The sequence below is a fragment of the Polyodon spathula genome, chromosome 28 (assembly GCF_017654505.1).
Source record: "Polyodon spathula isolate WHYD16114869_AA chromosome 28, ASM1765450v1, whole genome shotgun sequence".
Classification (NCBI taxonomy): domain Eukaryota; kingdom Metazoa; phylum Chordata; class Actinopteri; order Acipenseriformes; family Polyodontidae; genus Polyodon; species Polyodon spathula.
Window position 1 is genome coordinate 1598694 of NC_054561.1, and position 14635 is coordinate 1613328.

Consider the following 14635-nt stretch of genomic DNA (forward strand, 5'->3'; position numbering starts at 1 on the left):
TATATCCAAGATGTTTAATAATATATACAGTTTAAATACAAGTGAATTGCATCTATTATAATAATTGCAATATGCAATGAAATTATTATATATTTATTCACGAGAGAGAGAGAGAGAGGGAGGGAGGGAGGATGGAATAGAATTCACAGGCACCCGTTACCATGGAGCTCCATCCAGGATTTGGTGACATCACAAGCAATGGCCGAGCCTTCTTTTTTTTTTAAATAATGGAACGGTAGAAGCAGGGGAAAGAAGGGGGAGAGAATGTGAGACAGGAGGGTCACAACCATTAGCTACCTATCTGACTTTACATTGATTTTTTGTTTATGTTTATGGTATTGCCCAGTTTAGGTATTTTTTAAGGTTATTTTTACCTAATTTTTAATGTGGGTGCCATCTAGCACCCACATCTGTCTGCCTCTCAATCTGTATAGATATACACACACACACACACACACAGACACAGACACGCACACACATAAACAGACACACACACACGTATCTTTATACATTTGTAGGTAAGTTCCAGGCATTCATGCATGGGTGGATATACAGGAGATTATCACCCACTTCATTTTTGTCCTCCTACACTCTCTCTCTCTCTCGCTCTCATCCACAAACCCTCCTCCCCTCTTTCCCCTATAAGACCAGCCCGTCTGCCACCCTCTCTGCTCCCAGATGTAAATTCACAAGAGCAGCAGGGAGGAGGGACAGAGCTAGTACTGACACTTGTGAATATTTCTGAGGCTGTCGTTGTAGCTGCTGCTGGCCTGCTACCACCAAGCAAACAGAAGAAAGAAAGAGGGAGAGAGAGAGAGAGAAACAGGAGGGCGGTGCAAAGAGAAGACGACGGTTCTCTTCGTTCTGCTAGCTCTGAAGTGTTAAACTCGCTTTGTTTTTATTCTCTCCTTTGTTAGAGGTCTTATTTCTACGATCGTGGCTGTTATTCTTATTGATTACATACCTACCTGGCTGCCTACCTACAGTAGCGATCGGATTCCTAGCAGCCTAATGGATGCTGAAATCTCAGAATGAAGCCAGGCTACTCTAATTACAGCTGCTGGTTCTTTTATTATTTCTTTAAAATATATGTGTGTTTGTGATAGGGACAGTCGAAAAAAAAAACAACAAAAAAAAAGATTTATTGGGTTTTTCTGAAAAGAAGAAAACATGAGACAAAATAGACGCCTAGGTTCTTCCACAGCAGACTGCATCCCAGCAACTTGTAGATAACAACTGAAGAGCCTGAATCAATCACAACAGCAAGCACAGCAAAGCGCTGAGAACTGCTGCTAGATCTCCAGAATGTGGCGGCAGTGAGGTTGCAAAGGGACACACATCACAGACTTTTGCTGCAACAGGAGAGGCGCGGGAGCAGGAGGAGGAGGAATCTGCAGAGATGGATGTTCTGCTGTTGCATCTCTTTCTGTCTGCTCACACAGTCATTGCCTCTGGTCTGGGAACCTTTACGTTCCAGAAGGCAGCGGGATCTACCTCCGAACCTGGGACTCTGGTTTCTTTGGCTCCAGAAGACATCTGGACACGGCTGAAATCTCCTTCCCCAGCTGGCCCCCCACCCCTTGTGAACTTTAGAGGTCGACCTGGGGGTGGGGGTGGACTGTGCCCCCGAGTTCCACCCCTGGTTACGGAACCACAGCGCAGGCAGACCCAGTGAGTCCGGATGGCTTGGAGGCTGCTGAAGCTTTCTTGTACAGCGGGGATGTCTCCAAGCTGACCCAGGCTAACTGCTCACAGAGGTACCAGCTGAAAGGGCTGCCCGGTTCCCCCAGCGGTGCCCTCCGCCCCTACCTCAGCAGCGCCCTGGATACCTTGACCCACGCCGCCAACTTCCTCAACATGATCTTCCAGACCAACGACATCCGCGAGTCCAGCGTCAAGGAGGACGTGGAGTGGTACCACGCCCTGGTGCGGAGCATCGTGGCAGGGGACCCCAAGATCTACCGTGCCCTGCTCACTTTCGACGCCCAGGCGGCTTCCGTCAGGCCCCAGCTGGTCCTGCAGGCGACCCGGGAGCAGGGCCTGGGCGAGATCGTCCTGCGGGACCTGTCCTCGGCCTGGGAGATCCTGCGCATGGGCAGCGACGCCAGCGACTGGTTCGCGGGGCTCAAGTTTTGGGAAGGCCCCTCGCCAGCTTCCTTCCTCCACAAGAGGGTGCTCAGCAACGACCTGCGCACCCTCGACACCCCCAAGTGGAGCCGGGGAGACAGCTATGTGATGGACCGGGGCCAAGTGCGCTGGTCTGGGGCCCCCTTCCTCGAGTGCCAAGCCGGGAGGTTTGTGCCCGGCTGGATGGTCACTCTGTCCACCTCCTTCTACGGACTCAAGCCAAATCTGAGCCCGGAGTTCAGGTGAGTTTCTTTCTTTTTTCCAAAGGTCTTTTAAATGATTTGAGTGTTATTTTGCATGTGTCTGAATCTATACAGGGTGATTCATAAAGAAAGCTCCATATTAACAAAAAACAGTATTACAGAAAAAACACAAGCAGTAATGTTATCTACTCCAAATTGTCATCAGAGCATTCTTTTCGGAAAGGACAATAACACTCAATAAATTTACAGAACTAAGAAAGAAGCAGCTCAGACATTTAATTGGGGGACTTGCAGTTAGCAATAAGGAGCTCTTTTTGGCTTGCTGTTTAATTATTTATATATTTTGCAAAGCACCCTGGGATGCTTGCACACAAACGATGCTATGTAAAATGATATTGGATGACATGGCAAGGTACAATAATAACACTGTCTAGAACATTTTTTCACATAACAAAGCTGCCACATGAAATGACCCAATCTCCACGTTGCTGTTAACACACTGAAGGACCAGAGAACCAGAATCAGAGTGATGCTGTACCAGGGTCCCGATCCACTGCCAGGACTGACAATGCTGTGATCAGTCAGCACTTCCCAGTATAATATTCTGGTTTTAAAATGGGATTTTGAGAGAGGGCCACTGCATTGCAGCTCAACACAACCTGGTAACAGCACTAGTTGGTTGGTTGGATCTCTTGGGCTGCATATTGCTGCCTACGTACAGCATCCATTTTTGGGTGGGTGTGCAAGAACATGTAAGCAAAACGAATCTACAGACAACAACTGCAGCTTCATTGCTGCGGTCAGTTAAACCATTAAACCACAGGTCAGGCCAAGAACGTGGTGCAGGCGTTAATTCACAGACACAGTGCAAGCAAAAAGCAGCCTTGATTGGGCATTCTTGTATTGACTCTGCTTAGCGAGATGGGAATTTACTCCAGCCAGAAATGAACTATTTGCTGTGGGAGTTGTCTGGCCTTTCAGTGAAGGTGCCACAGGTTGTGTTTGCCTCACTGTCTGTGTTTTCCAAGTGTATCGAATCCCACTTTGTCTGCTTTGCATCCATTTTGTAATGTGAGGGACATCTTTATACCGCTTCAGTCTTCAGGGGGCTGTTAAGCGTTTTGGTGACGATAGCTGTTAAAATGTGATATTGTTTGGAAAAAAAAAAAAAATGCATGCAACTGGGCCAAAAAAGTGGTCTTATGTAGGATTAGATATACATTTACATTTCAGAATTCAAAATTGATTTTGTTGTTGTTTTCCTTGATGCAATTAGCTGTCTTATATTAACTCTGTCCTTGATCTCTGTGTGCTGCTGATTAAGCTTGAACTGCATATGTTTTTATTATGTTGTTTGTACGTTGCAATCGTTCTTTCTGTGTGTTTACAGGACCCCTTGATAAATCCGGTCCTGGTCTCAATGGATAAATCTCCTGGTTAAATAAATAAACAGATATTCCAAGTTCATTAAAAAATAAGCAGTGCCTTTTGTCACAACTGTATAATAATATTTTACACTGTTGCCACAAACACCCAAACAGCTAACCCAGCCTTACAAATGCATCTCTGGGTTAAAATCTAAGAAACTCTGGTTAGCGTCACAGCCCAGGTTGGTTACCAGCAGAAATTAGACCCTGCGACAGACAGCTGCAGTTTAAAGGGTACATAAGGACCTTTTTGATTTGATTGTGTTACATGTTCCTATCATCCTCCTGCTCACTGCTAAATCCAGCTCAGTTACATATGTGAGCAGAAGGATGATGGGAAATGTAGTTCTGAGAGGTCCATGCGGATACATGGGAAGCCACCTTGAGGCAGGGAATGCAATTTAAAAGTTTAAAAAAAGTCAAAATATATATATATATATATATCTATATTAATAAAAAAGAAAAATTAAAACAATACACACACGTTATATAAACAGTTGTGTTACATGTTCCCATGTGTTGCTACAATAAAATAGAAAGGTCCTTATGTAACCTTTTTATCATGTAAGTAAATGCCAAATGACCGTCAGGATATTAAAAATACATAATGAAGTGTTCTTACCCGGGCATAAATTAGTGACTCAAAAAATGAAAGCGACTGTCAATAACAACAAGCCCAATTCCCAATGTGCCCTTCAATCACTACGGACGCTGTCCAAAAATGAGGGGTGCAGCTCACGCCAGTCCTCCACGTTCCATTGGCTCCCACATTTTACTCGTAATCATACCCATCAAATCATACTGCAGCAGTGTGAGGAAACCGCACGCTTCTGCAGTATGACTTGATGTGACACATGTCAGTAAACTGAGATCGTGTGAACACAATGACGAGAGTCAGCAGCCGCTGAAGAGAGAGCTATTAACCTCACCGACGGGATAGGACAGAATCTATAATGGCAGTGCATCCCACAACACTGCTGCCCATTACACTGGCACCATTGCATCACAGATGACTGTCAGAATGGTTGGAGGTGATCTTTAAGTGGTTTTAATGGTTATGTGGTTTTTTGTGGGTTTCCCAGGCAGGCTGGGAGTGTCCTGAAGTCCCATGGTGTGCAGGAGTGGAATGGAGAGGCTAAGCCCTTGCTGTATTACAGGAGATGAGTGAATTCTACCAGGGATTAGTACCCGTCAGCCTCCCCCCACAGCATAATTCTTTTTTATTTTCTGTGCTAAAGCAGCTCTCCTCTCGATCCTGTTAGAGTAAACCTCCCAGCAGCTGGGCTTGTGCTGGAGGGAGTATGAGGGCCAGCGTGGTTGTGGATGTGGGCTCCAGGCTGGGGTCCAGGGCTGAAGGACAGGGGTTCAAATCCAGGGCTGATGGACAGGCTTCTCCTTCTTCTCCTTCTCCTTCTTCTCCTTCTTCTCCTTCTCCTCCTCCTCCTTCTTCTTCTTCTTGTTCTTCTTATCCTCCTCCTTCTTCTTCTTCTTGTTCTTCTGTGTGTGAGTGAGTGTATATGTGAGTGAGTGAGTGTATATGTGAGTGTGTGTGAGTGAGTGAGCGAGTGTGTGAGCGAGTGTGTGAGTGAATGAGTGTGTATGTGTGTGAGTGTGTGTGTGAGTGAGTGTATATGTGAGTGAGTGTGTGTGTGTGTGGTGTGAGAGAGCGAGTGTGAGTGAGTGAGTGAGCGAGTGTGTGAGTGAGTGAATGAGTGTGTATGTGTGTGTGTGAGTGAGTGTATATGTGAGTGAGTGGGTGGGTGAGTGAGTGAGCGAGTGTGTGTGTGAGTGAGTGAGTGAGTGTATGTGTGCGCGAGTGAGTGAATGAGTGTGTGTATGAGAGAGCGAGTGTGTGAGTCAGTGAGTGAGGGAGCGAGTGTGTGAGTGAATGAACTGCGAGACAGACAGACCCTGATCTTTCCTGTCTCTGTCCCTCTCTCAGGGGAGTGATCCGGATCGACGTGAACCTGCAGGGGTTTGACATCGACCAGTGCAGCCCGGGAGAAGCCTGGTTCTCAGACACACACCAGTGCAACCACACCAGCACCCAGGTGAGGGCTAGGGGCTACTGCAGGGCTGGGCTCATCAGAACATCTGGCCTCTTGACAGATCCACCAGCCCCCCCCTACCGTGTCGTGCCAGGGGGTGCTGCCAAGCTGAGGCCTGTCCCCCGGAGGCATTAAAATGGAAATGATTCCATAAGAGATGGGGGAGTCGACTAGACTGATCATATATCCTTCTCAGTCCCTGTGTCCATAGAAATGGATGTTTGGATTTTCAGTATAAATCTAAACTGTAGGTTTTTAGGTGCTGGAAACTAAAATGCATTTAAATGGAGCCTTTACAGAACCTCCTGTGTGGTTTATATTGTATTAAACAGTGTTTAAACTTATCGCTTTAAATCAAGGGTAGGTGGTAACCTTGGCTCTTCCAATCCATTCCACTGAAGGTCTTTGTTCCAACCTTTATTTAATTGACTTCTGACAGGGTCAACTAAATAATTAAGGGTCTGGTTGGAACAAACACCTGCAGTGGAATGGATTGGAAGAGCCGAGGTAACTTCCCTGTGATTTAAAGGGATGTCTTGCCCCCAAAAAAGTGAACGCACTTAGTGGCACATCTTCCAACTCATCTATGGCTTCAGGTCAAGAAAATACCATTTATTGAAAGAAAAAATGAACAGGGCACTCTTGTTTAGGCAGCAGTGTGCACACTTGTGAGAATGCTGCTTCCCTAGTTTTGATTGTTGCGCGTATGAAATCAAACCACTGGAACTGAAAATCTTGGAAAATTGTCAAAACATGCAAATGAGTGATTGTCTGATTTAATTGATGTCTTTATTAAGCTTCACGTGCAATTAATTTAAAACAGCAAGAGAAAATTAACATGTAGTCACACATGGTGAAATGCAGGAGACTTTTTAGAAGTTGTTTAAGATGCCTAATTAAAGCACAAAGTGGTCTAACGTGTTCACACAGGAGCGCCTATTGTTTCTATATCACTAATTACTGAACAGAAATGCAAATTCTACAGCTACTGTCACACACACACACACACACACGCACACAGTGCTCTGCACTCAGACAGAGGCTGGAGCACTCTCTCCTTGTCTGTCTCCCTGTCTGCCTGCCATGCTGCATTAAGAAGACCAAGCACAGTTTTCTATTTAAAGATTGCTGTGGATGGGATGATTTCAGGGATTATACTGATAATCCATCTGGAATGCTGCACCAGGGACCTGCTCAAATAGCAGAGTGCCAGCCAGGGTGCAGGGAGCAGGGTGTAGGGAGCAGGGTGCATGCAGTGTGTAGGGAACAAGATGCAGGATGCAGGGTGCAGGGTGTGATCTGATTATATAATTGATGCATAGAGGAGGGAGTTCTGATCACAGTAAATAGTTGGTTAGGAGAGGAGAGGGTTAAAAGCTATAATGCATGCTGAACACAAGACATGCCTTGGAGCACTCAAGTGTCACATTATAGATCATTCATATTTAAGCCTTAAAGCCTTAATCTTACTGTTTCTGATGTCAGACCTACAGCACATTGATTTCTTTTTATTAAACTGAATATGATAAAGCTGTTTTCACAGCAGTAGAGGTTCATTTAGATTTTAACATGGATTGACACATTGAGCTTCTGTGGTTCATTTCTATTGTATGAGATAACTGGTTCGCTTTGAGTTAGGGGCTGTGGGGCTGTGGGGGAGGGGCAAGTGTGTGTGTGTGGCTTGGAAGACATTGAGCAAGGCTTCTGGTTGAAGCATTAGTCTTCTTAGCATTGCTGGTACTTCAATAAAAAGAAAAAAATGAAAACCCGAAGAAGTCAAATTAAAGGAGTTTCTAAATCTGCTGTTGACAGCATTATAATTCTGTGCAGCGCAGGGCCGTGTTGACAGTCCGGTTTGTGTTCTTTCCCCAGTGCATCCCTCTGAAAGGGCAGGGGTTCAGGCTGAATCAGTACCGCTGTGTGTGCCTGCCTGGGTTCTACAGCGCCACCGCCAGCTCCACGCAGAACTCACGTAAGGAAACTAATCAGCGAGCAGAAATGCACAATCCCACCCCTCAAATATCTCTCAGTTTGTAAAGACCTCTCTCCCTTCCCTGCAGGCAGAAAGGAGGATGGCCTGCTGAACGACAGGCGCCCCAGAGAGGAGGATGCTGGGACGGTGCTGGAGTGCCTTCCCTGCCCCCCAGGCTGCCCGCTGTGCCATGATGGCGCCCCCTGCAGCGTGCAGGAGGACTTGTATCTGCGGGCTGCAGTGCTGACAGTGCAAGCCTTCTGCGTGTTGCTTGTCTTTATCAGCATGCTGGTGGCTTATCACTTCCGCCGGACCAAGGTGAGCGAAGACAAGGGGGGGGGGGGGGGGGGTTGTTTACTGTTGTCCCAGGACAAGGTGGGCGAACCCAGGGGGTCATGCCTACCAGAGTCTACGCTTTTCAACTCCCACACCAAAGCCTTTTGCAGTATGTTTTACCCATCTGACGGATCTTTCATAGCAGGACTACACTTACCAGAATGCACTGGGGTATGAGTTGAAAATCCTGTTCACAAATGAACCCCAGCCTGCCACTATTCCTGGAGTTAGGTGAGTAAAAGCCTACCACTGCCCCCTGGAGGAGAATAAAGTTACAGCGGGAACTAGCTCTCCAAGGGTTTGATTTCACTGAGCTGGAACGCATAGCATAGCTGAGTCTATCCTTTTTTTTTCCTCCCCGACAGAGAATCCGGGCTTCAGGTCTGCTGCTATTGGAAACGATCCTGTTCGGATCGCTGCTCCTGTACTTTCCAGTAAGTGAGGGACTTACTATCTATCTGTCTAAACAAAAAAATAATAATCACTGCATATGCTTTATCATGACTGTTGGCTCACTTTGAAAGCTCAGTTGGTGGGCGGTCTATATTAATAACCCTCCATGACCCTCTGTGCCGCACGCTGCTGTACTTTGAACTGGAGAGACGTCTCCGTCGATATTTCAGTCTGTCGTCCAGATAAAAAGATGCATGACATTTTGACAGAACATTCCCCGGGGGGGGGGTGTTTAAACTGAAAATCCATATACAAAGATTAAAGTTCCAGCCATCCCCAAATACGATCTGAAAGAAATCAAATTCCATCTTCACCCTGGTGAACCCTCGGAGCAGTCAAATGAACAGAACCCTGACAGCGTGTTAAACTCAGGCCAGTGAATGCTAGCCCAGTCTACCGCTCGGATAGGCAGAATAAAACTGACATCGTCATAAGATTGGCACTTACCGCTGGCTGCAGAGCTGGATTATCTTTTGAAAAGTAAGGCATTCGTCTTTGAACCGCATGCTTTGCGGTTCGCGTCCCTTTCCATCCGATTCAATGGGCTGAGCTGCTAATTCATTTACACCTTTATCTCGCTTCTCTGTCTCCCCCTACAGGTTTTCATCATGTACTTCAAGCCCAGTACAGTTCGCTGCATTCTGCTGCGTTGGGTCAGAATGCTGGGGTTCGCTATCGTGTACGGGACGGTCAATCTCAAAATGTACAGGTACGTTTTAAAATTGGTTTTATTAACATTATGACCCTAACCCTAACCCTAACCCTAACTCTCTGTCCCCTTGTCTCTCTGTGCAGAGTGCTGAAGGTGTTCCTGTCCCGCACTGCCCAGCGCGTTCCCTACATGACCAGTTGGCGCGTCTTGAAGATGCTGGCGGTCATCGTTCTGATGGTCAGCTGGTTCCTGTCGGCCTGGACGGCCGGAGTGCTGGAGAACCTGGACCGGGACGTGCCCCTGCTGGTCATCTCCCAGACTCCCGAGGGGCTGGGCTTCAGTATGTGTGACCTTGACCGCTGGGACTACATGATGGCTCTGGGTGAGTGACGGGAAACCATGGGCACGCCCCCAAATTCTTCTTGGTTCCAAGCTAAATAAATTAACTATCCTTAAAGGGTAGTTAAGGACCTTTTTATTTGATTGTGTTTCATGTTCCCATGTGTTGCTACAACTGTTTACGTAAGGAGTTTGTATTGTTTTATTATTGTTATTTTCTTTTACATTTTGACCACTTTTTAAAAACTTTTACACTGCTTGCCTCAAGATGGCGTCCCATGTACCCGCAAGGACCTCTCCGAACTACATTTCCCATCATCCTCCTGCTCCCTGCTAAATCCATCTCACTTACCCACTCTCTCTCTCTCTCTCTCTCTCTCTCTCTCTCTCTCTCTCTCTCTCTCTCTCTCTCTCTCTCTCTCTCCCCTAGCGGAGCTGCTGTTCCTGTGCTGGGGCAGTTTCCTGTGCTACACAGTGCGGACGGTCCCCTCTGCCTTCCACGAGCCTCGCTACATGGGCATTGCGATCCACAACGAGATTCTCATCTCTACAACCTTCCACCTCCTCCGGTAACACCCCCCTCCCCCTCCCCCCAGCAGGACATCGCATGGGGCTGTGCTGATAGCCGTTACTCGTGCTCCTAGTTGCCTTTGAGAAGTGCTTGTAGGCAGGTATTAAATAAACCCATTCATTAAAGCACTTATTTGAAAACAAGAAAAGTCGTCTTTCCTTCGCCTTTCCAGTAAATTGATTGGCACTCAGTTGTAAAGGTGAGGGAAGGACAGCTTTTCTTGTTTTGAAATCAGCACCTTCGTGAATGGGTGCATTTGATAACCTGCAGACGCACTTCTCTGCAATTCGAGCATCAGCACACCACTATTGTAGAGACACCTGCCACTGCTTAGATAAAGAACATACTGTTGCAAGGTTTAAAGGCTGTCACTGCAGAGATTTCAATGTGAGCTGAATCAGAAGAGATGCTTTCCAGAGGTTGTTATGTACTGTGTTGGCATGTGGCAGGCTGGTAAACGGCCAGCACTGTGCATTCACTGACCCTTTATGAACCCTGAGCCGCCGTGGGGAGGGGGTCTGTGTCGGATCGTACCTAGGCTCTGGTGCTGTTTCACTGGGTCGCTTCTCCCTTCCTGTCCCCAGGTTCCTCATGCTGCCCTCGCTCCACCCTGACTGGATGCTGCTGCTCTTCTTCGCTCACACCCACGTCACGATCACCATCACCCTCGCCCTGCTCTTCATCCCCAAGGTACTGGCAGCGAGGAGGGTGGACTGATCGATCTTAACTTACTGCCTTTGCAAATTCATCAGAACCGTTACAGTTAGCACAGTATCTGCACACCCTGTATTTAAACAGCGAGGCCATGTCTAAACCCTGTGTGGTGCTGGGAAGTGTGTGTCCTGTTTCAGTTCTGTCTCCCTGGATTAAAGTCTTGCATGGGAGTTCAAGCACCCTGTTTCACCCTTTCATACAGCTCATATAGGGACAGATTACAAAAAATATATATATGTGGGGACATATGGAAGACACAAATGCATGATGACCTCATATGAAGCTAGTGTGTTACATTTGTTGCATGATGAGATCATCATGAGGTCATACAGTATATATGAAAAAAATAGATAAAGCTGCAATGAAAAATATAGTGTTCAAAAGTACTTGCATTTTTTTCCCCAGCTGTTTTCAATACCTCATGCACGGGAGGGTTGTGTGGCGCAGTGGTGCTGAGCGCGCATGTGTGTGTGTGTGTGTGTGTGTGTGTGTCTCTTTCTGCACCCCCAGTTTAAACCCTGTGTCTTGTCTGCTGCAGTTCCTGCATGTGAGCTCTCCCCTGCGGGAGGAGATTGCAGCTGAGGTGTACGAAGACGAGCTGGACATGCGACGCTCCGGATCCTACCTGAACAGCAGCATCACCTCCGAGCACAGCCTGGACCCTGATGACATCCGGGTAACCCTCTCTCCAATAAACGAACCCCCAAGGGCCGTACCCTGTACCTCTATACAGAATCAGGGTCCATTCTTGTTTTTAAAATCAATTCCAAATTCCCATTCAGTTTTAACCAACCCCAAAACACATCATTGATTGAAACTGCAATTAGCAGTGTTTTGTTAAAACAAGCTTCTCACAACAGTGGCAATAAGTCATTGTTAGTCAGTCAATGAAGTTGGCTAATCAAATGAAAGCAGTTGAACAATCGCACCCCTTACTCTGACTGCTCTTTCCTCCCCTCCTCGCAGGACGAGTTGAAGAAGCTGTATGCCCAGCTGGAGGTGCACAAGACCAAGAAGATGACAGCCAACAATCCTCACCTGCAGAAGAAGCGCAGCGCCCGTCGAGGGCTCGGCCGCTCTATCATAAAGAGGATCACAGAGATCCCTGAATCCATGAGCCGGCAGTACAGCCGCGAGGACAAGGAGGGCTCCCTGGCCAGAGCAGGAGGAGGAGGAGGAGGGGGGAGCCACCAGGGATCCTGCAAGAAGAAGCCCTTCGAGTCCACCAGCTCCAGCATGAAGATGAAGGAGGACTCCATCAAGCACCGCGTCTTCTCCTTACGCAAGTCTCACAGCACGTACGACCACGTCCGCGATCACAAGGACCAGCACAACCCCCATCACCCCCACCCCCACCGGGCCGGAGAGGGCAAGGACCCCTCCCTGCTGGACTCCCTCATGCGCAAGAAGCTGGCCAAGAAGGCATCCGAGAGGTCGGACTCCGATTCGGTGGACGCTGCCCCTTTGGTGTGCAAATCGGCCAGCGCCCACAACCTCACTGCCAACAAAAAGCCGCTGCACCCCAACAAGCCTAGCAAGCTGCAGAAGTCTCTGAGCGTCATGGCGGGCGCCAAGAACAAAGCACCGCTCCTGACGGGCAAGGCCCACAGCTTGGAGGACAACTCCAAAATGCGTGGTAAAAGACAGGAAGAGGAGACGGAGAAAGGGAGGAGGCCTGCAGATCAAGGTGGCCCTAAAGACCATCTACAGGAGCTGGAGAGCAGAGCTTGGGAAACAGCTCAGTGGATCGTGTCCGGAGACGTCACACAGAGGTCGGTGAACACCCTGCTCAAGGAGGACTTTGACAAAGAGGAGGTCTGTCCTTGGGAGCTGGAAGACCTGGCCCTGGAGAGCAAGCCCCAGAAGCATGTCTCCTATGGCCCCTTGAAGAGAGACGCCACCAACGGGGATCATGGCAAAGAGCAGCCACCAGAGGTAGAGCCGAGACAGCAGGCCCACAAGGGTGAGATCTGCCTACCGCCTGGGACCAGTAAAGAGGACTCATGTCCTCTGGAGGGAGAGGAGCTTCCAAGCAAGACTCCAGCTGAGGACATTTTTCCCTGGGATCCTGATCTGCCCCAGGAAATGGAGACGGATAAAGCCAGGGCTCCTGTGTCCTTTAGCGCCCCAGGATCTCCCACAGTAGGGTTCTGGAAAATGAAGGATTCCAGAGGGTTCTCCCACAGGGCCCCGGCGAAAGGGTTCGGACTGTCCATGAAAGGGCTGGGAGGGAGAGGGAGGGAAGGCAGCGGGAAGGAGAAGGTGAAGAAAGGCACGGAGAAACAGAGAGAGAAAAAAGACGACGCAAAAAAGAACAAAGAGAAAGCGGCTGCCAAACCCAAGCAGGGAGAGGTCTGCTGTGGGAAGTCTGGGGAGGCTAAGGGGAACGGTTGTAAAGGAGCTGACGTGAGTCCCTGGGACCCGGAGGGAAGCCCGTGGGATGTTAAACAGGACGAGGAAGGTGTAACGCCAAGCAAGGACAGGAGGGAAGACAAGCTTGCTGCAGTGTGCCCATGGGATGCAGAGGAACCCAAATCGAACACAGTGGGCAAGACTTCAGAAGGGTGCCTTTGGGATACCAGCAAAGCACCTTCTGTAAAAAACGAGCACAAAAATGTCAGTGAGCCAGCGAGCAGGACGAGGACACAGCAGAGCACGTTAGGAGATATTTGCCCTGGGGACGCCGTGCAGGTTAAGTTGGGGTTTGAAGCCAAAGACAACGCAGGGGCAATGCAGGAGACTACTAAAAGACAGGCGAGCCAAGACAGTAAAGCCTCGGAAGTGTGTCCTTTGGATGTCCCGGAGCCAGCAGAGAAGACGCCCAGGAGCCAAGAGAGTGCCTTGGCAGACGATTGTCCATGGGAGATCGAGGAACCGAAAGCAGGGTGTCAGAACCAAGACAGCAGCAAGGTTTCTGAAGTATGCCCTTGGGAGGCCACAAAGGCGGCAACTAACAATACCAAAAAGCAAGACAGCAGAACTAAGTGGCAGGGGAGTGCTGTGGGAGACAATAGCAAAGACGTGGCAGATCCAGAATCCATCTCTACCTGCAGGCAAGACATGGAGGCTCCTGAAATGGAGGAGCTGAAAGCTCAGAGCAGCAGCACTAAGAGCAGGACCACATCCAGAGAGTCTGACCTGGCCCTGGGCAGAAGGGACGTGCTTTGCCCCTGGGAAATGGAAGAGGTCAAATCGAAGGAGCTGGACGAAGCCGAGGATGTTGGCAAATCTGCACTGGGAGGGGTGCACCCCAGCGAGGCCGAGAAAACGGGGGTCAAGAAAGTCGACGTGTGCCCTTGGGATTTCGAGTAGGTTACGGGAGGTGGTGAGGAAGAGTCCCACACATAGATTCTGATGATGCTGCCCTGTGCAGCACGCTTCCTGATTTCTGCCTGCTTGATCTCCAGTATTCCTACAACTCTTATACAGGCTGGTTCACATTTCAGCATCATTCCATGTAAATGCACCTTCTCAGGTGTTTCTGTTTTTAGTGATCAATTTTCTAAAATGCTCAGATTGTATATTTTATATATATATATATATATATTCTATATATATATATATATATATATATATATATATATATATATATATATATATATATATATATATATATATATATATATATATATATAATATATATATATATATATATATATATATATATATATATATATATATATATATACTTGTGATGCACTCCATTGCTATTATTATATATTTATTATACAATATGCATTTGTGTCTACTACTAGGCTGGTTCTAATACTAGCAAGCCAATCTCACATTCCAG

At 47.8% G+C, this 14635-nt stretch overlaps 1 protein-coding gene across 1 annotated transcript; it reads left to right on the plus strand.

Annotated features, from left to right (window-relative positions):
• Positions 1 to 1399: 1399 nt before the first annotated feature.
• Positions 1400 to 14309, plus strand: LOC121301752 (probable G-protein coupled receptor 158). Its single transcript, XM_041231350.1, has 12 exons — positions 1400 to 1480; positions 1594 to 2369; positions 5700 to 5808; positions 7678 to 7777; positions 7866 to 8095; positions 8479 to 8547; positions 9166 to 9275; positions 9362 to 9600; positions 9988 to 10126; positions 10713 to 10818; positions 11381 to 11518; positions 11809 to 14309. The coding sequence occupies exons 1-12, from the start codon at positions 1400 to 1402 to the stop codon at positions 14152 to 14154; spliced, it is 4443 nt and encodes a 1480-aa protein (XP_041087284.1). The 3' UTR covers positions 14155 to 14309.
• Positions 14310 to 14635: the final 326 nt, after the last annotated feature.